General features: G+C 49.8%; 1 protein-coding gene across 2 annotated transcripts; it reads right to left on the bottom strand.

The window, feature by feature from the left end:
* Window positions 1-6,452: 6,452 nt before the first annotated feature.
* On the bottom strand, window positions 6,453-27,568 carry CCM2L (CCM2 like scaffold protein). Of its 2 annotated transcripts, XM_053394688.1 has the most exons (10): window positions 27,237-27,566; window positions 19,541-19,708; window positions 18,721-18,804; window positions 17,306-17,489; window positions 13,842-14,350; window positions 12,872-13,007; window positions 11,583-11,646; window positions 8,062-8,209; window positions 7,212-7,350; window positions 6,453-6,957 (listed from the first exon to the last, which is right to left on the bottom strand). In XM_053394688.1, the coding sequence occupies exons 1-10, from the start codon at window positions 27,264-27,266 to the stop codon at window positions 6,644-6,646; spliced, it is 1,776 nt and encodes a 591-aa protein (XP_053250663.1). In that variant the 5' UTR covers window positions 27,267-27,566; the 3' UTR covers window positions 6,453-6,643. The 2 variants fall into 2 exon arrangements, with proteins under 2 accessions (XP_053250663.1, XP_053250664.1); XM_053394689.1 differs by lacking the exon at window positions 19,541-19,708 and having other exon boundaries at window positions 27,237-27,568.
* Window positions 27,569-27,953: the final 385 nt, after the last annotated feature.

Raw genomic sequence — 27,953 nt, 5'->3', positions numbered from 1 at the left:
GCCTTTACCAAAGGTGTCATGGACTTTGAAGACGCTCAAACTCAGGACGAAAGGGAGAAACATGCTAAGAGGATGGCACACTTGGCAAGCCCTCACCATGATCAACTCCCACCTGGAAACCAATGTCCCCACTGTGGAAGGACATGTGGATCCAGAATTGGCCTCCACAGTCACTGTTAAGACGGTGTTCATGGAAGACAATCTTACTTGGCTACGAACGATCACCAAAGAAGTACCAGTAAACTTTCACATGGGGTTTGGCTTGGTGTTGTGTTCATGCCCTGGGGATGTTGCTTTGGCGCTGCTAACACAGCAGTTTGACTTCATGCCAGAAGGTGCACTCGATTGTCTCCGAAGGCAGACAGAGGTTAACTCAACTCAACTTTGTTGGAGAGCTGTGCTGCAAAACCTAGAGAAGTGTGCATTTTGAAGGGTTTGCACTGGTTTGCATATTGTTTCAGAAAGTGTGAACAAGGTTAGTTTGCCTTTAAATGTGAAGTGAGCCAGATTTCTTCCCCATCCCTTGTGCCTGACACCTTCCTGCCTGCAATCCAACGAGAGGAGGCCATCGGTTCAGTCTCCACCTCCATCGTTCTGCCCGGACACTGAGGTCCAGCGCCAAGGGCCTTCTGGCGGTTCCCTCACTGCAAGAAGCCAAGTTACAGGGAACCAGGCAGAGGGCCTTCTCGGTGGTGGCACCCACCCTGTGGAACGCCCTCCCACCAGATGTCAAAGAGAACAACAACTACCAGACTTTTAGAAGACATCTGAAGGCAGCCCTGTTTAGGGAAGCTTTTAATGTTTGACAGACTATTGTATTTTAATATTTTGTTGGAAGCCACCCAGAGTGGCTGGGGAAACCCAGCCAGATGGGTGGGGTATAAATAATAAATGATGATGATGATGATCAGTTCCCTGCAAGAACTCAGCTGAGGTTGGTGCCATGCAAACCACCTCCACTTCCCCACTGCGAGAGAAGCCCTGTCTAGCCCTTCTTGCTGAAATCTGGTTATTATTTTCATGGACTACTTATATAAATACACCCCCCCCCAAGTACCCACACCTTCTTCTGTTTAAAAGAAGGAACTAGCAAAGGCTCTGAATGCAAGGTTTAAACAGAAAGTCTTTGCTCTTCTGCAGAAAATGAGGTGGTGGATTTTTCTCTCTTCACTGAACGCTACACCCACCTGCACCATCGACCTAACGTGCCGTTTTGCACGGCCCACTTCTTCTGTGAAAAGTTACAGGAGTGCATCGCTCACCCAACTTTTTTGGGGAGGAGGTCACTGGAGGCTTACTGGTGTTTTGCTTGCAACATTGCCTTTAATTTACAAGCACACAGGTTGTGTCAGGAGCTCGTCCTACACTCGAGTAGGACCCTGGCAGAGACACATGCCCGACTGGCATGTTCTCTCCCTCCTGGTCGATCGTTCGGGAGCTTCAAAAGCTTTCTTCAGCCCAAACATCACAGCGACCGATGCTAACCGACACTGGCACACTTAGGGATCCGCAGAGTCTTCGCAGCTTTGTGGAACAGACCTCAGCAACTCAGCATTTTGGCTAATCTACTTTATTTACATATAAACACACACGGAGCACTGCAACATGGCTCCCTCTCTCTCTAGCATCAGACAGCAAAGAGAAAAAGAACAAAGGACAATAGTCCCACTTCATGGAACACAGTAGCACAAACATCCTGTCTCCGTCACTTCCCACTCTGTGGAGTAAAAACGTACACCATAATGTGAAAGACAACCATCCCATGACTGCAACCAGGGAGGAGGAATTCTAACAGGTTGAGCGTAGTTGGAGGAACATGGCCGAAGAACTCAACAGACACCTGAAGTCCACTGGTCACATATCAGGTCTTCTAGGGCAGGGGCTGCAGGACTACAACTCCCATCTTTCCTGACTATTGGCCATGCAAGCTGGGGTTTATGGGAGCTGGAGTCCAGCAACATCTGATGGAGGCAAGCAAGCTTCCCGTCCCTGCTTGACAGGACCAGCCAGCACCTCCAACACTGTTTGCAGAGCTCAAGAACTCAGCTATGTCCTGGTCCTCAATTTCTGACTCAAAACTGCTGGTCTGCAACTCTTTTCCACAGACACTGGTATTTACAGATGCCTTTGTCTGGGAATCAGTGTGGATGAACGGTCTCTTAGCCTACGGTTACCAGACGTCCCCGTTTCCCGGGGACAGTCCCCAGATTTACAAATCTGTCCCTGGACAAAATCCGTCCCCGGAATGTCCCCAGATTTCATTTAATGTCACCAGATTTATATTTTAAGTGTTGTAGATTTATTAGTAGAGAATGAATGTTGCGTGATTGGTTCAACGGCACAAGACACATCGTATGAGGACTTCCGGCAAGGAAAAATGGCGGGCGCCACGGCAGCGAGCAGCTCCTGAAGCCAGCCAGAGCCAAGTGCGCTACCAGGCTGGCTCCGGGCTGCTGAGACTGCCACTGCCGCAACCACTGCTGAGGGGGAACCACTGACCCCCCCATGACCCAAATTGAGCCGGGCACGAGAGTGCCTGGCCAACTGCCCAGCGGCACTCCGGGGCCAGGAAAACCCCAGAGCCGACGCAGGGAGAAGGAGGAGAGGAGAAGGAGAAGGAAGAGAGAGAAAGAGGAAGGAGAAAAAAGAGTGGAGCTCCGACCTTGCCACGCCACTGCTGCCACTCAGGAGCAGGAGAGCACCAGGAAGGCAAAGACACGTGGCCAAGTCCAGGCCTGGCCCGAGCCTACTCCACGACGGCTAGTGCTCCAAGAGAGGAGGCCGGGGCCCAGAGGAAGGCTGTGTGGCAAAAGAGAAGAGATTACTTCTTCTGTGTGGCAGAAGAGAAGATATTACTTCTTCTGTGTGGCAGAAGAGAAGATATTACTTCTTCTTTTTTTAAAATAACTTTTTTTTAATATCTCCCCCCCTCTTTTTAAAAAGTGTCCCCAGATTCTCTGAAAAAAATCTGGTAACCTTATCTTAGCCACCCCAAAACACTCAAAAAGCCAGGGATCAACTCACAAAGGAGATCTGCCAGGCTAGGCTTAGCCAGACCAGTTTGACCTAGAATTTCACAGAATCACAGAGTTGGAAGGGAACATGAGGGTCACCTTAGTCCAGTGCTCTGCAATGTAGGATCCTTTCACCTGACGTGGGGCTTGAACCCACGACTTTTAGATTAATAGCTCTACTGCCTGAGCGATTCAGGCATTTTTTTTAACAGTATAGATTTAAAAGGGGGATTTAAGACTTTTGTCAGGGGAGTGGACAGTGGGTTGGTGATCCAATGGAATTAGAGTTCAAGACCTGGGACTTTTACTAATATTTTGTTAAGCATTTCTGCGGAGTTTCCCTGCAAAGCGTGGTTTTTACCACGTTGCAAAAATGCAAAGCTTTGCCCGAAATGGTGAGAGGAAGTTGGTGCAGATTCCGGAATGATGTCACAACTGCGTCCTTCTGGTGACTCACCCTCCAGCCTGGTCAGGGGCATCTGCGGGGCCAGCAGGTACCAAACGAGAAGCAACCTTAGCCCCACCCAGCTGGCAGGAGGCCTGGGCTGCTTCTCGGAAATTGCAAGAGGGGGAACTTCCTTTTCTGAAATGCAAATTGCTCCATGTTTACACTTTGATGCAACCCACGAATCTTTCTTTTGCTGCTCAGTCAACCGAGAATTGAGGAAGAAGGAGACAGAGGGAAAGTACTTAGCCATCAGAGCTCACTGTTGCTCACTGTTGCTTCCAGCATCCGTGCTGGACAAGATGGACCCCCTTGGGCCTGATCCAGCCACAGCGCCTTTCTCCTGCCCTTCACATTTCCCAGCGACAGACCTTGATGTGGAAAACACCTTACGGGAATTATTTCCATGAGTTATAAGGGCCGCTGCTGAGCCAAGAAACACAGGTAGCACACAAGCCACTCACTGAAAGAACATGACTTACCCAGCAAAAAAATCCCGGGCGTTGTAGTTTGCTAAGGGTGCTGGGAATTGTAGCTCTGCAAGGGGCAAACCATTCTGCCTTATGCAAACCTTAAAAGGGAAGGGCGTTACGAAGAGAGGACAGCACCCTCTCGTGCTTTCTCAAAGCACCACCAAACGGACTCATACTGACCCTTGCTCTGCTTTGTTGCAGGTCAGAGAAAACCTTTGGTCCCCAGGTTTCGCTGCACTACTACGACTCCCACCAACCCCAACTAGCTGGTTTGGGATGATGGGAGATGTAGTCCAACAATGCCAGGAGATCTGTTATGTACTGAGTTGAATAGGATCCAAACTGCAGCAGTCTGATTGGTCCTAGAACAATAGGATCCAAAAGGCAGCAGTCTGATTGGTCCTAGAACAATAGGATTCAGAATGCAGCGGTCTGATTGGTCCTAGAACAATGCAGCAGTATGATTGGTTGGCAGGAACTACCCAATCATGCTCCAGATAGAAGTGAATCCACAACCTGATTGGCTTACAGTAGAATTCCGGAATTAGCCAATCATGTGCAGCCCATTGTGTAAATAATGTATATAAAGCAGATACTTTGAGGGGACTTTCATTCATTCCTCCTCACCACTATGAGCTGAATAAAGAGCATGAAATCACTTTGCGACTCTGAGTATATTTCAAGATCCAAGATCAAAGAACTCTGGACTCTCTTGCTCAACCAAGAACTGTCCGCAGAGCTGCAAAGCAGCCATTGCAGAAACCTCAGGAATGCTGAGCCCAGGGGGTTCCAGATGTTGTCGCACTCCACCTCCCATCTGCCCCTGCCAGAACGGCCCAGTGGGCAGGGGCGATGGGATTTGGAGTGTAGCAATGTTTCAGGGACCCCCAGTTTCCCCTCTCTGCGTTAGAGGTAGGGCAATGGGGAAGGATAGAATGGAGGAAGTCCCATTGCATGAGTGGAGACGTGTTGGGTTCCGCCTAAGTTTTTAATGATTTTATTGTGGGAGGGCCATTGCAGAGGGCTGGAAACCAGTCCAGAAAGGCTTCTGTTAGTATGGAAAAAAAAAATATTGCAATTCCTAAAAGAGGTTCTAACCTCATTTCAAAAACAAAATAAAAACCCTGCCGTTGCACCGATTGTAAAAGGTTGAGTCTCGAAAGAGAACTTGCAAACGAGGCTGCAGTGTGATCGGTTATCAAGTTATAAGCTCACTGCATAGGTTCCCCAAGAGACCAGCAGAGGGCAGTCTTGCTCTATTAAAAATTGCTTGGTGCTTGACCAACTTTGCAAGGCAGAAGCCAAGAGGAGAAGACATCAGAAGTCCATCCGAAGGGGACTCTCCTGAACCTAGCAGACCAGCAGGACAAACTCGAGCTGCAGAGAACAAACCATGAGGTGGGACAGGTGCAAGAACATAGGCAGAATTCCTGCATTGCAGGGGGTTGGACTAGATGACCCTTGGGGTCCCAACTCTACAATTCTATGATCTCTGGTGGATCAGGCCAGAAGTCCATCTAGTCCAGCTTACTGCTTCTCACATTGCGCAACCAGATCCTTCTGGGATATTCAAAGGCAGGACATGAGCTCCACAGGCTTCTCCCAACCCCACCGCTCAGCAAATGATATTGAATGGTAGACTGCCTCGGAACATGGATGTTCAATGCAGATCAGTTTCACAACTGGGGAGCAGGTGGGGAGAGAAAGGGGTGGCTCACCTTTCCTCGCCAGGATCCATGCCCTCCAACATTTCTCCGATGAAAATAGGGCTGTCTTATTCAATGATAATAATAGTTATAACAAGAACAATAATATTTATATCCTGTCCATCACACTGGGCTGCCCCAGCCACTCTGTGAGGCTTCCAATATATATAAAAACATAAAACATTAAAAAACTTCCCTATACAGGGCTGCCTTCAAATGTCTTCTAAAGGCTGTATGTGACTTATCTCCTTGGTTCGGTACTTATTCTCCTTTTCTCTGATGAAAATAGGGACATCCTAAGGCTAAGCAGGGCATTCTGGGATCAAATTCGAAACCAGGATGGCTTCTGTAAATTCGGGACTGTCCCTTGTGCAGGATCCAGATATTAATTGAGTAAAAAGGTAAAGGGACCCCTGACCATTAGGTCCCGTCGTGGACGACTCTGGGGTTGTGGCGTTCATCTCGCTTTACTGGCCAAGGGAGCAGGCGTACAGCTTCCGGGTCATGTGGCCAGCATGACTAAACCACTTCTGGCAAACCAGAGCAGCACACGGAAACGCCATTTACCTTCCCACCAGAACGGTACCTATTTATCTACTTGCACTTTGAACTGTTAGTTTGGCAGGAGCAGGGACCAAGCAACGGGAGCTCACCCTGTCGTGGGGATTCGAACTGCCGACCTTCTGATCGGCAAGCCCAAGAGGCTCTGTGGTTTAACCCACAGCGCCACCCGCATCCCACTATTCATTGAGTAGAAGGCTCAAATAAGGATTGGCTACCCCTCTACTACAGCCCAATGGTAGAGCATCTGCCTTAATTGTAGAAAGACCCAAATTCAACCCCCAGCATCTCCAGGTAGGGTGGGGAGAGACCCACCCTAAAAAGCTGGAGTCAGTCAGTATAGATCATATTGAGCCAGCTGGACCAATTGTCTGACTTCATATTAGAGAGCTTTCAGTGTTCCTGGCTCCCCTCTGCCTTTCAGGCCCAGGTGGTCTCCCCTCCTCACAGGTAGTTGTCTTCACCATCATTGTCACCGCTGCCATTGTCATCGTCGCCGTCTTCCTCCTCTTCGTCCTCATCCCTCGCCAGGGCTTCGATGTCATGGGTGATGTCCGTGATCATGCGGTTGAAGGACTCCGACTCTGAGCGCAAGGACCAGCTGTCGTAGCTGCGCACGGCGGAGGCCGAGGTGTTGCTCATGCTCTTCTTGATGCGCCCAAAGCTGTCCGTCAAGATCCCTCCTTCGCGGATACCAATGTTTTCCAGGAAGCTCTCGAAGTAGCCAATGTCCTGGTCAGGGATGAAGGGGCGCATCCCTGCAGAGGCAGAACAGAGAAAGGTGCAAGGGAGATTGGGCGAAGGCTCCTTGGCCCACCAGGTCACCAGGAGCCTGTCCCTGCAATCCCCCAAAGGGCAAAACATCACCCGATCACCTTGCCAACAAAGGCCAGTATAGTTAAAGCCATGGTTTTCCCAGTAGTGATGTATGGAAGTGACTTGGCCTCCCCCAGTGGCGATTTTCCCATCTCTTCCCTCTTCTGCCCCACTAAAAGCAGAGATTTTCATTTACCCAGCAGCAGGAACTTCCGCTTTTCTCCGTAGAGCTGGAGGAGGCCGGCACAGTATCCCTCCACCGCCAGACCCATCCGGTATTCTCTCAGCAAGAAGGCAAACTGTTGGATCTCCTGCGGCGTCAGCTTGTTCCTGAGCTGTGGGGCGAGGCAAAGAGGCAGCACAGTCACGCCAAACGACTGACATTTATCATTTGCAAGGAGGGAACTGTAAAAACAGACGTCTCGCACCTCTTTCGGGAAACGGTTGGAAAACGTTTATTGAAAATAGGGGAAATAATTGTGTACACCTGAAAACGGTGTAAATAAGTTTTGATGGATGCAATAATGGAATACTGATTGGTATAGTTTTCCCAAAATATGCAGGGATTTATGATATGTAAAATGGACCACAGAAAGAGAATAAAGGAAGTCATTGATATCTTAAGGATGTAAAATGAGTATTGTAAATTGTAAAACAGAAAAGTTAGTAATACACACACACAGACACTGCTTTTTTTCTAAAAAAAATGTTTAGGGGTACTCTCATTTTCCTACTCATATTGAAATACTGCCCCTCAATGAGGCCAAACTTAAGATTCACAAAATGTTTAGGGGTATGTGTACCCCTGCGTCCCTCCCAAAAGCACTCTTGCCCTATGCCTATGCAGTGCTATAAACTTCTATCATGCTGCCTATGTTTACATCTACAGGTGAAATAGTTTTGTAGTGATTTTAATTTTTGCAATAATAATGCTAATGGACAGTTCCCAGGAGCAGGTTTTAGAAGCACCCAGTGACTGCAAGGCTCGTGGATTCAGGGCACCCAAAGTGCATCTCCCTCAGGCTACTCCCGCAAACCCCACTCACTGTGATCATGTAGTCCTGTAGTTGCTCCAGGCCAGCGTTGCTCTGGTCGCTGCCACTGCAGGCCGTGGCCAGGCTGTGATGGGACTGGTGGAAGGAGGGGGACGAAGTGTCGCTGCAACAGGCCTCAAAGGTGTCGTGGGAACCGTCGCTGAGGGAGGAAGGAAGGAAGCGGATCAGTAACCCTTCCCATCTCCTGTTGTCAAGAAGGTTTCCTCCTCCCCATTCCCCAATTGCAGAGGTGGTGTTGGACTAGGTCAGCCTTCCCCATTGTGCCCTGGGACTACAACTCCCATCAGCCCCTTCAGCCAGCACAGCCATTGTGAAGAAGAAGAGTTTGGATTTGATAGCCCGCTTTATCAGTACCCGAAGGAGTCTCAAAGCGGCTAACATTCTCCTTTCCCTTCCTCCCCCACAACAAACACTCTGTGAGGTGAGTGGGGCTAAGAGACTTCAGAGAAGTGTGACTGGCCCAAGGTCACCCAGCAGCTGCATGTGGAGGAGCGGGGAAGCGAACCCAGTTCACCAGATTATGAGTCCACCACTCTTAACCACTACACCACACTGTGGACTACGACTCCCATCAGCCCCCACCGCCAGCGCAGCCATTCTGGACTATGACTCTCAGCAGTCCCTAGCCGGAGCAGACATTTTGGACTACAACTCCCAGCAGTCCCCACTGCTAGTGCAGCCATTCTGGACTACAACTCCCAGCAGTCCCCAGCCGGAGCAGACATTTTGGACTTCATCTCCCAGCAGTCCCTAGCCAGAGCAGACATTTTGGACTACAACTCCCATCAGCCCCCACTGCCAGTGCAGCCATTTTGGACCATAACTCCCAGCAGTCACCAGCCAGAGCAGACATTTTGGACTACAACTCCCCACAGTCCCCAGCCAGTGCAGACTTTCTGGACTATAACTCCCAGCAGTCCCCAGCTGGAGCAGCCATTGTGGACTATAACTCCCAGCAGTCCTCAGCCAGTGCAGACATTCTGGACTACAACTCCCAGCAGTCACCAGCCGGAGCAGACATTTTGGACTACAACTCCCAGCAGTCCCCACTGCCAGTGCAGCCATTCTGGACTACGACTCCCAGCAGTCCCCAGCTGGAGCAGACATTTTGGACTATAACTCCCAGCAGCCCCCAGCCGGAGCAGATATTTTGGACTACAACTCCCATCAGCCTCCACTGCCAGTGCAGCCATTGTGGACTACAACTCCCAGCAGTCCCCAGCTAGAGCAGACATTTTGGACTATAACTCCCAGCAGCCCCCAGCTAGAGCAGACATTTTGGACTATAACTCCCAGCAGTCCTCAGTCAGTGCAGCCATTGTGGACTATAACTCCCAGCAGTCCCCAGCCGGAGCAGACATTTTGGACTACAACTCCCATTAGTCCCCAGCTAGAGCAGCCATTGTGGACTATAACTCCTAGCAGTCCCCAGCTGGAGCAGCCATTCTGGACTACAACTCCCAGCAGTCCCCAGCCGGAGCAGACATTTTGGACTATAACTCCCAGCAGTCCCCTCAGCCAACATAGCTGTCATGGACTGGTTGGACGCAGAGAAATGGTAGGAGGCACCAGCTGGGGAACCCCCAAGGGAAGAAAGCTCAAAGACAGGGGATTGGTGGTGGGACAGCAAGGAGTGGTCAGAGGAAGAAGAATGGGAGGAAGAGGTGTCAGAAGGTGAAGAGGTAACAGGGCTTGGTGAGCGGGGAGATTCTGTGGCAGAGAGCGGTCCAGAACCAGAGGCAGAAGCTGAAGCGGAAGGGAGGCCAGGTGTTATGTACTGAGTTGAATAGGATCCAAAATGCAGCAGTCTGATTGGTCCTAGAACAATAGGGTCCAGAATGCAGCAGTCTGATTGGTCCTAGAACAAGGCAGCAGTCTGATTGGTCCTAGAACAATAGGATTCAGAATGCAGCAGTCTGATTGGTCCTAGAACAATAGGGTCCAGAATGCAGCAGTCTGATTGGTCCTAGAACAATAGGATTCAGAATGCAGCAGTCTGATTGGTCCTAGAACAATAGGTTCAGAATGCAGCAGTATGATTGGTCCTAGAACAATAGGATTCAGAATGCAGCAGTCTGATTGGTCCTAGAACAAGGCAGCAGTATGATTGGTCCGCTGGAGCCACCCAATCCAGCTCCAGATGGTAGTGAATCCACAACCTGATTGGCCTACAGGAGAATTCCGGAATTAGCCAATCACGTGCAGCCCATTGTGTAAATAATGCATATAAAGCAGATACTTTGGGGAGCATCCATTCCTCCTACCACTATGAGCTGAATAAAGAGCATGAAATCCACTCTCGACTCCGAGTATATTTCACCAAGAGACAGAGATGGTTCATGCTGGTGAAGAAGCACAGGTATCTTTTCCTCCTGCTGTGATGAGCTCCCCTTCGCGCTGGTCTCCCAGAACCAGGAGAGGCATGAAGAGGGTGGAGGAGAAGTTAGTTTCACGCAGGCGCAGTCTCAGATTGCTTGGGGGAAACCCTGGAGAGGAGGGGATGATGGGGAGGCAGGGACCTTCAGTCTCAGCAACTGCTTCTTGGGGGCAAGATCTGCGGGAGATGAGTTGCTGTGCTCATTAGGCCTGACACTCCTGTGCAGATCCTGCTTTTGCTAATAAAGATTGAGCTCTAACTTGCTCAGTGCAATTTACTGCTGGCTCGCTCCTGTCAAAAGACATTTTGGACTGCAACTCCCATCAGGCCCCTCAGCGAGCAAAGGGGCTCGTGGAAGTTGTCGTCCAAAATATCTAGAGGGCACCAGGTTGGCGAAATCTGCCTCGGGATCACAGAACAGGAAGGGACCTCAGACTATGCATACACCTAGCAGGGCACTTTCTAGCTGTCCAAGGCAGATGCCTTTGAAGAAATGTGCTCTTCGCAAATGGTAAAAAGGTAAAGGGACCCCTGACCGTCAGGTCCAGTCGCGGACGACTCTGGGGTTCATCTCGCTTTATTGGCTGAGGGACCCGGTGTACAGCTTCCGGGTCATGTGGCCAGCATGACTAAGCCACTTCTGGCGAACCAGAGCAGCACATGGAAATGCCGTTTACCTTCCCGCTGGAGAGGTACCTATTTATCTACTTGCACTGGTGTGCTTTCGAACTGCTAGGTTGGCAGGAGCAGGGACTGAGCAACGGGAGCTCACTTCGTCATTGCGGGGATTCGAACCGCCGACCTTCTGATTGGCAAGCCCAAGAGGCTCAGTGGTTTAACCCATAGCGCCACCCTCGTCCCTCCCAAATGGTACCTGCTATCTTATCTCCACTAGTTTTAGAAATGATTTATTAAAGAATCCCTTAGGGTACCTTTTTAGCAGATGAAAAGGTGCTTAGTTGGTTAACATATCCAATTAAATGACAAATCAGGTCAGCCTTCGACAACCAGGTACTGTTCCGATGTCAACTCCCATCAGCCCCAGTTGGTGCAGCCATTTTGGACTACAGCTCCCATCAGCCCCAGCCAGACATCCCGCCTGTTACCAGTGTGTGTGTGGGGGGGGCGGACTCACAAAGAGCTACAGCAGCTGAAATCAGCATCATAGCCGTACGTCCCATCCGTCCGACAGCTCTCACCTGGAAGCAGACAGCACAAGGGGTTAAACGGGGTATAGGAAAACAGGTTTCTGCGCTGAAACACCTCAACCCTCCATCCTTTGCACCCACCAGGTGGCCCAGGGACAGCCCATGCAGTACTTGGCAGATTTTTTGGACTACAAATCCCATTATCCACAGTCAGCCAAGCCCAATGGTCAGGGATGAGGCAAGTCATAGCCTAAAGCATATGGAAGGCACCCATAAAACTATTTCCACCAGGTTTTTTTTAATCACTAACCAAAGGGTGTTTGCAATGCTAAAAAAATGTTTGCTTGCAATGAGATTCAGGAACCAATGGCACTGTTCTACTCATCTGAAGACCCATACCTAAGTTTTGGGCACAACAGTTCAGTCACAACAGATAATACTGGGGTGGTATTGATTCTTCAACTTTGTTGAACTGGTCATGTTCTTCAGATGCCTTCCAAAGCAACTACTCTATTCCGAACTTAAAAATGGAAAGCGTAATGCTGGTGGTCAACAAAAGAGGTTCAAAGTCTCTCTCAAGGCAAATCTAAAACAAATGTAGTATAAACACTGACAACTTGGAAACACTGGCCTGCGAGCGCTCCAATTGGAGAACAGCCTTGACCAAAGGTGTCACTCGAACTCAAGACAAAAGGGAGAAACGTGCTAAGCGGAAGGCATGCTTGGCAAACCCACACCGTGATCAACTCCCACCTGGGAACCAATGTCCTCACTGTGGAAGGACGTGTGGATCCAGAATTGGCCTCCACAGTCACCTATGGACACACCATTAAGACCGTGTTCACGGAAGACAATCTTACTCGGCTGCGAGGGATCGCAAAGAAAGAAAAAGCAAAAGTATCATGCACCAATTTAATGGAGCTCCTTTCCAGTTGAGTTCAGACATGTCCCCTCTCTACTCAAGTTCTTCATTCCAGCATGCATTTATATTTGTCTGAATAGTTTCAACTGATTTCCCCCCCATTGCAACTTTGTAATTTGCTTAGAGACGCTTGCAGCTAAGCAGTATATAAATTGTTCAAATAAATAAATGAATGAGCTGACTCTGTCTAAGGCGATTGCATATGTTGTTGTTTTTGTTGTTGTTATTATTATTATTATTAATTTATACCCCGCCCATCTGGCTGGGCTTTCCCGGCCACTCTGGGTGGCTTCCAACAAAATATTAAAATACAGTAATGCATCAAACATTAAAAGCTTCCCTAAATGTACTCACTCCTGCTAGATAGCCAAGGACGCTTCATGGTGGATGTGTAGTGATAGCCAGCCCGGTCCACACACTCAATGGTTTGGTCCCCGTAGATTATCTGGAAAACCTGGCAGATGAGAGCACATGATTCCTCTGCCATGTCCTGCACCCGAGGGAGAAAGGGCAGTCAGATACGCATTCCAGAGTTGCTTCATCATTTGTGACTAGTCTAGAGGACGTGGTTATTTAGGTGGTATATCATACCCTCCGGCATTCCTCTGATGAAAATAGGTAAAAGGTAAAGGGACCCCTGACCATTAGGTCCAGTCGTGACCGACTCTGGGGTTGCGGCGCTCATGTCGCTTTATTGGCCCAGGGAGCCGGCATACAGCTTCCGGGTCATGTGGCTGGCATGACTAAGCCGCTTCTGGCGAACCAGAGCAGCGCACAGAAATGCCATTTACTTTCCCGCCAGAGCGGTACCTATTTATCTACTTGCACTTTGACGTGCTTTCGAACTGCTAGGTTGGCAGGAGCAGGGACCGAGCAACAGGAACTCACCCCATCACGGGGGTTCAAACCGCCGACCTTCTGATTGGCAAGTCCTAGGCTCTGTGGTTTAACCCACAGCACCACCCAAATCCCTTCCGATGAAAATAGGGGTGTCCTATTCCATTATTATTATTATTATTATTATTATTATTATTATTATTATTAACCCGCACACCTGGCTGGGCTGCCCCAGCCACTCTGGGTGGCTTCTAACATATATAAAACATTTTAAAACTTCCCTATCTAGGGCTGCCTTTTTCTTTTTCTTCTCCTTTTTTGTTTTCATATACATGCTCCCCCCTTCTTTTTCTGCTTTTGTTTTTATACAGATCATTTTTTTTATCTTGTTGATTCATAAAAACAGCTTTTAAAAATATGAAAGAGAGAGAGAGAGAGAGATTGTCTATTTTGAAGAGTGGACAAGACCCGGCTTTTGACCACTCACCCTGTTAGCCACAGCCAGGATGATAAGATTGCAGTAGGCTTCGGGGCTAGGCTCTTTGGGGTCCAGGGGGTTGTTCCCCGTGTGCCACCGGCGCTCCCAGCTGCCCCAGGTCTTGCCCCTCTCCCAGCTGCCGCTGTAGGCCTGTCGCCTCCTCTCCCAGCTGCCCCCAGCTTTGCCCGTGGGGCGGCGCTCCCAGCTGCCGCTGTAGGTCTGCCTGCGCTCCCAGCTCCCGAAGTGCCTGCCGCCTGCGGGACCCTGCCTCTTCTCCCAGCTGCCCGTGCCCTGCTTCCGCTCCAGGCTGCCCCCTCCGCTGGGTCTGCCCTCTGGCCCGCCCCGGGCCATCTTCCAGTCCAGGCTGCAGATGGTGTGGCGTCGCTCCATTGTGCCCCCCAGCTGCCGGGGTTCAGCCGGTCTCTTCTCACTTGGCCCTCCGGGAAATCTCTTCTCCTGGGTGCTTCCAGGGTAAACATCCGAGCTACCTCCTGCAGGGACCGGGTCCACTCCCAAGCCTGGAAATAATAATAATAATAAAAACAACACAAGCTTAACCTGAGCCAACGCTGTGATGCAGCAGCAAAAAAGGCCCATGAGCTGGACCATAAGGAAGGCTGATCGCCAAAGAATTGATGCTTTTGAATTACGGTGCTGGAGGAGACTCTTGCAAGAAGATCAAACCTGAAATATACTCGGAGTCGAGTGTGGATTTCATGCTCTTTATTCAGCTCATAGTAGTGAGGAATGAATGTTTTCCCAAAATATCTGCTTTATATACATTATTTACGCAATGGGCTGCATGTGATTGGCTAATTCTGGGATTCTCCTGTAGGCCAATCAGGTTGTGGATTCACTTCCACCTGGAGCTGGATTGGGTGGCTCCTGCGGACCATTCATATTGCTGCATTGTTCTAGGACCAATCAGACTGCTGCATTCTAAATCCTATTGTTCTAGGACCAATCAGACTGCTGCATTTTGGATCCTATTCAACTCAGTACATAACAAAACCTCTCCGTTCTGAAGGAAATCAGCCCTGAGTGCTCACTGGAAGGACAGATCCTGAAGCCGAGGCTCCAAGACTTTGGCCACCTCATGAGAAGAGAAAAGACCCTGGAAAAGGCCCTGATGCTGGGAAAGATGGAGGGCACAAGGAGAAGGGGATGACAGAGGACGAGATGGTTGGACAGTGTTCTTGAAGCTACCAGCATGAGTTTGACCAAACTGCAGGAGGCAGTGGAAGACAGGAGTGCCTGGCGTGCTCTGGTCCATGGGGTCACGAAGAGGCGGACACAACTAAATGACTAAACAACAACAATTCTAGACTACACCTGCAGAAGTACAGTGTCCAAGAAAAGCTCACTAAATGCTGCTGAAACCTTCTCCTCCTCTCAGTCTTCTCCTGCTTCTCCCTTTGACCACTCATCACCATCCCACCCCCAACCCCATGGCTCTGAGTTTTCTTCCCTTGCGGGTTCCCCAGCTGCTGCCTTCCACTCCTCCTCCGTGTCCAGCCAGTCCATGACACCTACTACAGTGGAACCTCGGTTCTCGACCGTCTCCGTTGACGAACATTTCGGAACCCAAATGCCGAAAACCCGGAAGTGTGTGTTTTTCAGTTTTCTCTCTCTTTTTAAAATTTTTATTTATTTATTAAATATTACAAGAAAATAAATAGAAAAAGGAAATCGAAACAAAAGTCCATACATAACATTGTAAACACATTTGTCTACGTATTTTCAAAAATGCAGACTAGAAAAGAAAAAAAGGAAAAAGATAAAAGAAAAGGAAAAAGAAAAGGAAAAGGAAAAGGAAAAGAAATATTTTTCATGATCAATAATACCAAATTTATACTTTAAACATTACAATATATAAATCCTAGTTAAAATATTACTTCTTTCATAATCCATCAAATCTGTGTATTCTTTATATTCTTCACAAGGTTAGTCTAAGCACAACTTTTGCATTTGAGCCCTGCTTGTGTAATTATTCATTTAAACATTCCCATTGTTTCTGTACCATAGTTTTGGGTTTATGCCTTATTAAATCCGTCAATTTTGCTAACTCAATTCAATTTGCCAACAGCCCTCTGTGCCTCGGTTTTTGAACATTTCAGATGTCGAACGGTCTTCCGGAACGGATTACGTTCGAAAACTGAAGTTCCACTGTAGAAGCAGCAGCTCATTGCAGAGAAGTTCTGCAAGGAAGAACAAGCTTGGAATCTCCCTTTGGGACCAGAGCGAGGAAAGTTTATTGAACCGCAGTAAAACTGTGAAGCCCTTTACTGCAGTGGAGACACACCATTCGTACGCAAGGTGCAGATCAGGGAACAACTCTAACACAGACTCCTTCGGAAGGTGGTGGACTCTCTTTCCTCTGGAAGTTTTTAAGCAGAAAACTTAAGTTTTTTAAGTTTTCCTGCATTGCAGGGGGGTTGATCTAGATGACCCCCTGGGTCCCTTCCACCTCTGCAATTTTCTGCTTTTATGCATGACAAGCGGTGGTGCTTAGGGAACTCCAATGGAGAAGAGGCTGTATTTGCTTATCTCTAACCTGTCAGGATAATAGTGAATGGATTTCTCTTGGTCTAACCTCAGAACAACCTTGTGAAGTAGGTTAGGCTGAGAGATAGCAATGCTCATTTGCTTTCAAGTTGGCAACAACTCGCTGCAAAATAAGGCTGTGTTTTGGGAATGGAAGACCCATGCTGCTATAAGTAACCAGGTGAGCAAATCCTGCGCGTTCACACATTACAGCCGAGGAGAGCCGGTTATCCTGGCCGAACCCCTGAACTCAGGAGAAATTAGAGGGAAATGTTTTGACTTGTTCTTGGTACTTCTTTGTATCAATTCCATAAAAACCCCAATAAAAATTATTGCAAGAGAAAAGAAGTTTTGTAAGGTGGATTATTTGAAATATTGCAAGAAGAGAACCTCCTTTGGCAATCTGCATAGAATTTTTGCTTAACGGTTGCCATCAATTTGATTTTAATTAATTTTTATAATGTTTTATAGTGTTGCATTATTTGATTGTTGTTAGCCGCCCTGAGCCCGGCTTCAGCTGGGGAGGGCGGGATATTAATAAAAATTATTATTATTATTATTATTATTATTATTATTATTATTATTAAAGGATAATTATATGTAAGAAATGCAGAATAAGTGATAAAAACAGGAAATCATCAGAGGTTTGATGGAAGTCCAAAATACTGTATAAGATGAGAAGTTATGTTGTATGACTGTTGGAACTGATATGTTAATTTTTTTAATAAAAATGTATATACTGTATAAAAAAAATTATTGCAAGAGAAAAAGGGAAAGATATTGCTAATAGTGTGTACCAACTGAGCCAGCACATGCAGAAACACGCATTCTGCCCTGAGCCCCATGGCTTGGAAGTGGCCTGATCCATTTTCAACCAGGTGGGAATTCTCTAGTCGGGAATCCTCCAGGTTACCTGAACCGACCCACACCTGTTTTGAGCACCAGGAGGTGCAGGGCATCATCCCGCAGGTAGGAGGCGGCTGCAATTTCGTGGGTGGGGATCCTCAGGATGAGTTCCTCGTTGTCCCTCCAGGTAAGAAGCAGGCAGCGGGCCGAAAGGCTCAAGATGCTATCCTGCTCCGGGGCTGTCTTCAGAGGAAGCTCCTTCAGTTGCTGCAGGAAAGGTGGAGAAAAAGGGGTGGGAACCCGTTAAATGTTGCCCAGTTTTGCATCCCTGGGAAGGACTTCCCCAAGCTGTAGTCCTCCAGGCCAGCTGCTCTGCACCACAACTCCCATCAGCCCCTGGGGGACTCCAAGTTGGGGGAATCTGGACTATGAGGCCATCCCATCAATGCAGAAAAGCACAGGGGGTTAGACTAGATGAGCCTTGGGGTTCCTCCCAACCCCACACTTCTATGAAATTGACTCATATGACTCAGGCAAGTCAGCCAAGCCACACACCACAGGGAAAGGCAGAATAGTCTCTGAGCCTAAACACACATGCTTATGTTGTGCTGATGATGACTACCAGATAGGTAGCTTCAGAAGGGATTAGAAGGATTGGCCCAAGATGCTTTGTCACCTGGGCTGGAGCACCTGGGATATATAGCATCCCAGTTATTTTGGCAGCCGAGACATGGCGACATAACTTCTTCATCCTAGTGGTTCTCCCTAGTGGCGCCTGTCACAAGTCTCTTCAGCACCTCTGCATCCCTTCACGACCATCCGAAGCGGGCAGTTTCCGTTTCAAGCATAGGACTGTTAATTGAACAACACCAAAGCGCATTGAAGTACATTGGAAGGTACCTGCCTGCGGACTGTCTTGCCAGAGTGGTGCATGCTCTAGTTATCTCCTGCTTGGACTACTGCAATGCGTTCTACGTGGGGCTACCTTTGAAGGTGACCCAGAAACTGCAATTAATCCAGAATGCGGCAGCTAGACTGGTGACTGGGAGTGGCCGCCGGGACCACATAACACCGGTCCTGAGAGATCTGCATTCTCTCCCAGTACATTTCCGAGCACAATTCAAAGTGTTGGTGCTGACCTTTAAAGCCCCAAACGGCCTCGGTTCAGTATATCTGAAGGAGCGTCTCCACCCCCATCGTTCAGCCCGGACACTGAGGTCCAGCGCCTCATTGCAGTTCCCTCATTGCGAGAAGTGAGGTTACAGGGAACCAGGCAGAGGGCCTTCTCAGTGGTGGCGCCCGCCCTGCGGAACGCCCTCCCTTCAGATGTGAAGGAAATAAGCAGCTATCTTATCTTTAAAAGACATCTAAAGGCAGCCCTGCATAGGGAAGTTTTTAATATTTAATGCTGTATTGTTTTTAACACTCGATTGGGAGCCGCCCAGAGTGGCTGGGGAAACTCAGCCTGATGGGTGGGTATTATTATTATTATTATTACCCTTGCGGTGTCCAGTAGCTGCAACAGCTCGTCGCGGCTGGAGGGATTCAAGGAAGTCGTTACCCAAGTCAGGTGACCTAAAAACTGGAGATAAAGAGATAAGGTTAAAAGTGGGACAAGGCTAAGGCAGGAATCTCCTAAGTGATGGTTCTATGCTGAAAGCAGAAGGGTCTATCTGGATGGATCTATGGTGAGGAGGACAGATTGCGCAGAACCAGAACACACTTTGCATCATTTTGGGATGTTTTCGTAATTTAGGCTGTCAAATAGTTTGGAAGTTTTAATTGCATAGGAACATAAGGTAAAGGTAAAGGGACCCCTGATCATTAGGTCTAGTCGTGACTGACTCTGGGGTTGCGGCGCTCATCTCGCTTTATTGGCCGAGGGAGCCAGCGTACAGCTTCTGGGTCATGTGGCCAGCATGATTAAGCCGCTTCTGGCAAACCAGAGCAGTGCATGGAAACGCCGTTTACCTTCCCGCTGGAGCGGTACCTATTTATCTACTTGCACTTTGATGTGCTTTCAAACTGCTAGGTTGGCAGGAGCTGGGACCGAGCAACGGGAGCTCACCCCATCGCAGGGATTTGAACCTCCGACCTCCTGATCGGCAAGTCCTAGGCTCTGTGGTTTAACCCACAGCGCCACCCGCGTCCCTAGGAACGTAAGGTATAGCACACTAAAAGCTTGAGTTCTCACAAATGCAGAACCAAGGGGAAAACCCTCCGCTCAAAATCCACACCGGCAGAAAATGTATCACATGGTCCTCAGTTGCTGCGTTGACACCAGCAAGTTCCGCACTCTGCCCCTTGGGCACCCTAACCTTCACTTCCTTTTCCACGTAGTCGTGCAGGAGGATCTGAGGGTCGATGAGATAGTCCGGAGGGTAGAGCGGGACAGAGTGTAGAGGGCGGCGGCAGAGGCTGCTCTTGAGGGCCTGCCTTCGGGCTGCCTTTGGGAAGACGAGCCTCTTGATTGGTGACACGAAGCCCTGTTGGGGAAGCAGGCAGAAGCAGAGGCCCCGTCAGTAAAGTCGCAACAGGAGGGTGATGGAGAACGGGCTGCATGTGGCCCAGATGTTGGCAGGTGCCCCCGTTGCAAACATGAGTCAACAGTGCGATGCAGCAGCAAAATAAGCCGATGCAATCCCAGGCTGCATAAACAGAAGTCCAGGATTCCCCAAAGTTGGGTCTCCAGCTGTTGTTCGACTACAACTCCCATCATCCCTAGCTAGCAGAACCAGTGGACCAGGGGTGATGGGAACTGTAGTCCCAAAACAGTTGGAGACCCAAGTTTGGGGAACCCTGGTCTAGATCAAGCTGGAAGGTGTGCAGAGGAGGGCGACCGAGATGATCAAGGGTCTGGAAACCAAGCCTGATGAGGAACGGTTGAAGGAGCTGGGTATGGCTAGCCTGGAGAAGAGGAAACGTAGCCGTCTTCAAATATTTGAAGGGCAATCACATGGAAAATAGGGCAAGCTTGTTTCCTGCTGCTGCTGCTGCAGAAGCTAAATGTCATGGCCTGGGATTCGGACTCGGATGCTGAACCTGAGGAATCCCAGCCTGTGCAGGATTCCCCACCTCCAGATCCAGCTGAGCCGGGGCTGGGGCTTGAGCCTGAAGGGTCCTCACCTGTGCTGGGTCCTCAGGTGCAGGCATCAGCTGAGTCTGCTCTGGCTCCTGAGGTGATGGAGGACCCATTGCCTGCAGGTGCTCCACTCTCAGCCCCGTCAGGGGAAGAGGAGATTGCCTCTGGGTCTGGTAGCCCTCCAGCCTCTCCTGAGCTGCAGAGGCTCAGGGCAGAGAGGCGGAGGGAACTAAGTTCCCGCAGGAGGAGTGCCTGCCTCCAGGCCAGGAGAGGCGAGTCACCTGAGGATCGGGGCCGCCCTATGCCTCAGGGCAGATAAAAGCCAGCCAGCCCCAGTCCCTAGTTGCGGGAGCAGCTTTGTAGGTTGCCAGTTCCTGCCTGAACCCTGTCCTGCTCTCCTGCCATCGCTCCTGACCTCACCGGACTCCCTGCCCTGCACCCAGCTTCAGCTTTTACAGACTGCCTCCATATTGCTCCTTCGACCTTGGACTGGACTCGGACCTCGCCTCTCGGTTGACCCACGGGACCAGCACAGTACGGCTTGAATCAATGGATTCAAATGACGAGAAAGGAGATTTTGACTAAACATTAAGAATAACTTTCTGTCACTAGGAGAGGTTTGACCGTGGATTGTGGAGCAGATTCCCTCAGAAGGTGGTGGAGGTTTTCAAGCAGAGGTTGGATGGCCATCTGTCAGGGATGCTTTAGCTGAAGTTCTTGCACTGCAGGGGGTTGAAATAGATGACCTTTGGGAGTCCCTCCCAACCCTACAATGCTATGATTCCATGGCTTCGTCCAGACTCCGTGATGAATGCAGATGGCTCCGAGCGCGCTCTCTGCCAGAAGGCCAAATTAAGTTCTGTATCAAGGAAATAAAAAGCCTGCAGCCTAATTGAATGCAATTTGCATATCATTGCTATTTTGCATTATTTATCTTTGCTCCTGCTACAGCAATCAACAGGAAGGAAGGATACCAGGCGAGGAAACCCAGGCTCTGTCACCCCACACAGACCCTTCTCTCACATTCCCAGAAAGCAACTAGGTAGCCCCTTCCTCTCTCCAGAAGTTTTGCCTCAGCTTCCAGCTAATCTCATCCAGCTCCACACGTTAAGGGCTCATCCACATTTACCTTTCGTCCCATGCTTTCCAGGCACCAATTCCAGGCATCAATAGAATTTATCTATAATCTATTGAAACATACATATCATCATAAAAGCATCACAGCACCAGCCCTTTCCTTAAAAAGAGCCCGTGGTTTCCTCAGGTGGGTAGTAGCGACTCCTTGGGGGGCAGTGGGGGACACTAAGAGGAGGGGACATGAGAGGTCAATGACTATCAGACTTCGAAATCATCAGTTTTAATTGAATTTAATTGTTTTAATTGGATTTTGTGCAATTAATTGTCGCTGCTTTGAATTTTACTGTGTTATTATTTTCCTTAGTGGGGCTACCTTTGAAGGTGACCCGGAAACTACAACTAATCCAGAATGTGGCAGCTAGACTGGTGACTGGGAGCGGCTGCCGAGACCACATAACACCGGTTCTGAGAGATCTGCATTGGCTCTCAGTACGTTTCCGAGCACAATTCAAAGTGTTGGTGCTGACATTGAAAGCCCTAAAGGGCCTCGGTCCAGTATACCCGAAGGAGCGTCTCCACCCCCATCGTTCTGCCCAGACACTGAGGTCCAGCTCCGAGTGCCTTCTGGCGGTTCCCTCATTGCGAGAAGTGAGGTTACAGGGAACCAGGCAGAGGGCCTTCTTGGTGGTGGCACCCACCCTGTGGAATGCCCTCCCACCAGATGTCAAAGAGAACAGCTACTACCAGACTTTTAAAAGACACCTGAAGGCAGCCCTGTTTAGGGAAGCTTTTAATGTTTGACAGACAACTGTATTTTAATACTTTGTTAGAAGCCGCCCAGAGTGGTTGGGGAAACCCAGCCAGATGGGCGTGGTATAAATAATAAATTATTATTATTATAACATGCAAACCACTATTCTGGATGATGCTTTCTATAGGATAGAGGGCACCGGGGTTCACGGCATTTATGGATTCAAGGGGAAGGCAGCTCAAAAAAGTTCAGGAACCACTGCATTAAGATAATCATCGCAAACAAATTGCAATGCACGTTCATTAAACAGCCGGTGTTACCCAAACTCCCTGCCAACAAATCAGGATGAATTCTCCATCAACAGGTCACCTGGCCACAAAGTGAGGTGGATGGATCCTTCAGGTGCAGGGGTTTGCAGATATGACACACACCCCTGGGGAAATTTCCCTGTGCAAAAATCTCACTGATGTGGGATCTTTTGCAGCTCCCGTTCACTTCTGTGGGGCTTGAACTGGAAAACCTTATGATGGATCAGGAGGCCTCTAAACCAGGGGTCAGCAAACTTACCGCGCCTCGGGCCGGTGTCTCCAGCGCCGATCACACAGTGGGCCGGAGGGCAGGGGAGTGCATGCCCATACGCTTGCACATACGCTATTTCCAGCACACTTCCGGGTCAGAGGAGCATCGGAAATAGCTTGTACGCATGTGCACGGGCCTCCTCTGACCCAGATGTGCACCGCAAATAATGCTTGTGCATGTGCAAATAACGCTTGCACATGTGCAAATAACACTTGTGCATGCGCAAATAACACTTGCACATGTGCAAATAACACTTGTGCATGCGCAAATAACGCTTGCACATGTGCACAAGCAATTTCCGGTGCTCCTCCGACCCAGAAGTGGGCAGCCGCGCAGCACAGCGCAGGTAAGAGCGGGTGGCAGGGGTAGCTGTGGGCCGGATAAACGAGTCCCTTGGGCCTTATCTGGCCCATGGGCCTTAGTTTGGGGACCCCTGCTCTAGACAGAGTGGAGGCAGGGGAGACATTGGGACCACCTGCTTCAGGCCCCCAACAACTGCCTTCTCTTTGCCCCATGGGTGATGCCCAAGCAAACCAATTTAACATGCTGGTCTTGGGATCGGCTGCTGCTGTTTTTTCGGCCAGGAGCCCAGGCTGACAGCTGGGCTTCGCCTTGGACAGCTGGAGGGGAAATGTATCCCCAGAGGCTTCGGATGGTGCTGGAACTGTGACAGGGTGGGGAAAGGCCACCCAGGCCCATCTGCTCAGGATGTGGGCAGGGCGGGGGAGAAGACATCATTGCCCGCCCCCCCCCCAATTCCCAAAGCTAAACCAAGAACGGCAAACACATTCGCTTCTCTTGGAAAGATTCTGCAAGGCTTGAGATGAGCCTGGGCTGAGTCCTGGGACTTGCTGGGCCAGTACAATACCTGTTCGCCTCAGTTCCCTCTCTCTCCCCTTTTTATGAAGATCACCCGCTCTGGGATCCCACTGCTACCATAATACTCCCCTGGTCCCCTCGCTGGCCCAAGTAGGACTAATTTAGCCAGCTAGCCCTGGTGATCATCTAATGTTTATTGGATGGATTTCCCCCCTAAATTGATTTTTGAATTCTGAATTTATTGTTATTCACGTTTTATACTGTATTTTATGCTGTTTTTTGTTGCATCAATTAAGTGTTTTAGAAAAGCAATGACAAACCTAGACAACATCTTAAAAAGCAGAGACATCACCTTGCTGACAAAGGTCCGCATAGTTAAAGCTATGGTTTCCCCAGTAGTGATGTATGGAAGTGAGAGCTGGACCATAAAGAAGGCTGATCGCCGAAGAATGGATGCTTTTGAATTCTGGTGCTGGAGGAGACTCTTGAGAGTCCCATGGACTGCAAGAAGATCAAACCTCTCCATTCTGAAGGAAATCAGCCCTGAGTGCTCACTGGAAGGACAGATCCTGAAGCTGAGGCTCCAAGACTTTGGCCACCTCATGAGAAGAGAAGACTCCCTGGAAAAGACCCTGATGTTGGGAAAGATGAAGGGCACAAGGAGAAGGGGATGACAGAGGACGAGGTGGTTGGACAGTGTTCTTGAAGCTACCAGCATGAGTTTGACCAAACTGCGGGAGGCAGTGGAAGACAGGAGTGCCTGGCGTGCTCTGGTCCAGGGCGTCACGAAGAGGCGGACACGACTAAACGATGAAATTTGTTGTTAGCCGCCCTGAGCCTGGTTTTCTGAACCGGGAAGGGTGGGATATAAATAAAAATTTATTAATTATTATTATTTGGGGAGCTCCTCTGATCATGTGCAGAGAGCACATCCGCCCACCCCTTCCAGCGCTCCTCTACCTTGAAGGCATCTGAATTGCGGTGAGTAACAAAGTGAGACTGTCAATGCCAGGTAAGTAAGAGGCATGAACAGCTTTCAGGTGATTCTGAAGGAGTCTATGGCTGAATCCCGGTTCATAGAATTACCTGCACAAACACTATGCAATAAAATGTAAGAACATAACACCCATATCTCTCTCTCTCTCTCTCTCTCTCTCTCTCTCTCTCTCCTTTCAACTCCTTCACAGATCCCCCCCCCAAACCTCTGTTTAAAAACCTCCAGTTTTTAAGTAGAGTGCAAGAAAGTCTGTTCCACTGCTGAACAGTTCTTTCCATCAGAAAGGTCTTCCTCAGGTTTGGTCGGAATCTCCATTCTTGTAACTTGAAGCCATTGGTTTGGGTGCCCCCCTCTGGACCAGGAGAAAGCTAGTTTGCTCCATCTTCCATGTGGCCGCCCGTCAGATACTTAAAGATGGTTATCCTGTCTCCTCTCAGTCTCCTCTTTCCCAGGCTAAACATACTCAACTCCCTCAACCGTTCCTCATCAGGCTTGGTTTCCAGACCCTTGACCATCTCAGTCACCCACCTCTGCACACCTTCCAGCTTGTGAATATCCCTCTTAAATTGTGGTGCCCAGAACTGGATACAGGACTCCAGGTGTCGTCTGACCAAGGCAGAATAGAGTAGGACTATTACCGGTACTTCCCAAGGTCGGGCTGGGAATATAGGCTGTCTGAAGCCCTGGAAAGCTGCTGCCAGCCAGTGTGAGCAGTACTGAGAGAGATGGCCCAACGATCTGATTCAGTCCAAGGCAGATTCCTACATTCTGATGTGTAACAGTTTGTTTCTAAAATGTGAAAGTGTTGGAAACCAATCCCAGCAGCAGAGCCCTGTCACCTAACCCAAGATTGATTAAAGTCAGTGGCGGAGGAACCCTTTCCGGCACCTGGGGCGGGGCAGCCTGTACTGAGTGCACATGTGCGCAGGGCCTTGCAGAGCCAGGCAGAGGCCTGGGCCAGGTAGATAATGTGCCCCCCCCTTTTACCCTGGGGATAACTGAAGTCTTATCCACCAGGGAAGCTTTTCTCTCGCGCTGCCAGCCAAGGCCCCAGGGAATCCGCCCACCACCAGCACCTTTGTGCCTCTGCGTTCGCCCCAGTGCACCCCCTGCGATTGTGAATGTGCTGACCGAGGCCCCCTTTGGAATCGGAGGCCCGGGCCAAGTGGCCCATATGGCCCTTCCTCTGACTCGACCTGCATGGGTGGCATCCCATCCGGACTGCGCATGTGCAGCATCCCATGCGTGCACACTCCATATGGAATACTGCATATGCACAGTCCATACGGAATGCCGCACATGCGTGGCTGCTGTACAGACTGCTTTGCAAGCAGCATCCCATACGGACTGCGCATGTGCGGCATCCCATGCGTGCACACTCCATATGGAATACTGCATATGCACAGTCCGTACGGAATGCCGCACATGCGCGGCTGCTGTACAGACTGCTTTGCAAGCAGCATCCCATACGGACTGCGCATGTGCGGCATCCCATGCGTGCACACTCCATATGGAATACTGCATATGCACAGTCCGTACGGAATGCCGCACATGCGCACTCCGTATGGGCTGCTGCTCACGCGCGGCTGCTGTACAGACTGCTGTGCGAGCAGCATCCCGTACGGATTGCACATTTGCGGCATCCCGTATGGAGTGCGCACGCACGGTAGCCCATACAGACGTCCATATGGACAGCGCGCGAGATACCGTGTGAGCGGCGCCCATACGGACTGTGTGCGCCCTCGGCCACTCTACAGCCGGGGGGAGGCAGGGGCCATCTTGTCACCCCCTTAGAGTGGCACCTGGGGTTGACCGCCTCCTCCGCCCCCCCCTCCTATGCCCCTGATTAAAGTCACAGGTAATTACTCAGTTTGCTCTGATGCATTGCACTTATTTTGCAAACCCTGGAACTCAGCTTGCAGAATGGAATTCTGGGGCCAGCTCAATCAAAGCTCTGGGAGTCCCCGGATAGCAACATGGGGCTGGGGACGGGCAGAAAACAGCGATGGAAACGGCAGTTCCAAAATAGATTCTGTGGTGCATGGCTGTCTCGTTTCACGGCATGCTGACAGTGGTGGCACCATTGTTTGCTGACTCCTCCCCTTTTCTAAGGGCCGAATCCTTTTTGTGGCTTAGGAAAAAGGCTGTGTGGCATTTGCATAGGGCAGTTGGGGTTCCCCGAACACCTTACATAGCCCATGCCAGCCTGGTGCCTCATGGATGTTTTGGACTACAACACATGGGAGTTTTAGTCTCGAACACCTGGACCAGGGGGCAGCAAACTTTTTCAGCAGGGGGCTGGTCCACTGTCCCTCAGACCTTGTGGGGGCCAGACTATATTTTTTGGGGGGAAATGAACGAATTCCTATGATCCACAAATAACCCAGAGATGCATTTTAAATAAAAGGACACATTCTACTCATGTAAAAACACGCTGATTCCCGGACTGTCCGCGGGCCGGATTGAGAAGGCGATTGGGCCGCATCCGGCCCCTGGGCCTTAATTGCCTACCCATAACCTTGGCTGTTGTCGGCTCCCTTAAGAGATCCAAGGATCTGTTTTGCACCCAGAAACACAACTCAGCCTGCCTCATCAGGTCAGGTTGGAGAGGTAGAAACTGATGTGTGTCGTCCCTTCACCCCATAAAGCACCCAACACCCACTCACGGAAAAGCACCCCCATACGGCGTTTGCCCCCCTCCACACTCACCTTCTTGCCTTTCTTTGCTTCGTGCTCCATGCCTCGTCCTCGCTCTGCTCCTGCCCCAGGAAGGCGGCTTTTCCTTTACGCCAGCCATCCTTTGTTTCCTCCATCCTGTGTCGGAAACTCCACCAAGCAACCGGCCCTGATGTCAAGTCGCCAAGTTCCTGCCCCTCCTGGGATTGATAAGCAGATGGGAGCTGCTGTGGAACAGCAAGGGGCTCGGAGGGGCTTTTGGATGTCAGAGAAGGATCGAAGTGTAGAATTGAGAGGGACCCCCAAAGGTCATCCATACCAACCCTCAGCAATGCAGGAACCACAGCTAAAGAATCCATGCTAGGTTGCCACCCAAGCTCTGTCCAAAAACCTCAATTGGGGGGGTGGACTAACAAGGCAGGGTCAAGTTTCTGGGTTCATCCACAATTCCTCTTGCCCTGGCACTTTCCCCTGGGTAAACCCACTGTTTACTGCTGAAACACAGCAAATGCCAACTATGTTTTATCCAGATTGACATTTGCTCTGATTTAGTGCTAAAGAGGGACGCGGGTGGCGCTGTGGGTTAAACCACAGAGCCTAGGACTTGCTGATCAGAAGGTCGTCGGTTCGAATCCCCGCGACGGGATGAGCTCCCGTTGCTCGGTCCCTGCTCCTGCCAACCTAGCAGTTCAAAAGCACATCAAAGTGCAAGTAGATAAATAGGTACCGCTCCGGCGGGAAGGTAAACTC

The sequence above is a fragment of the Podarcis raffonei genome, chromosome 6, assembly GCF_027172205.1.
Source record: "Podarcis raffonei isolate rPodRaf1 chromosome 6, rPodRaf1.pri, whole genome shotgun sequence".
NCBI classification, from domain to species: Eukaryota; Metazoa; Chordata; class Lepidosauria; order Squamata; family Lacertidae; genus Podarcis; species Podarcis raffonei.
This window is presented reverse-complemented; position numbering and strand designations above follow the sequence as displayed.

Bases quoted from the DNA above. Each gene is read 5' to 3' on its own strand.
- CCM2L (XM_053394688.1), bottom strand. From the start codon at position 27,266: ATGGAGCACGAAGCAAAGAAAGGCAAGAAG. The intron at 19,709-27,236 runs GTGAGTGTGGAG...CTTCCCCAACAG, and splicing joins AAGCAAAGAAAGGCAAGAAG to GGCTTCGTGTCACCAATCAA. The intron at 11,647-12,871 runs GTGAGTACATTT...GTCTGCTTCCAG, and splicing joins TCCTTGGCTATCTAGCAGGA to GTGAGAGCTGTCGGACGGAT.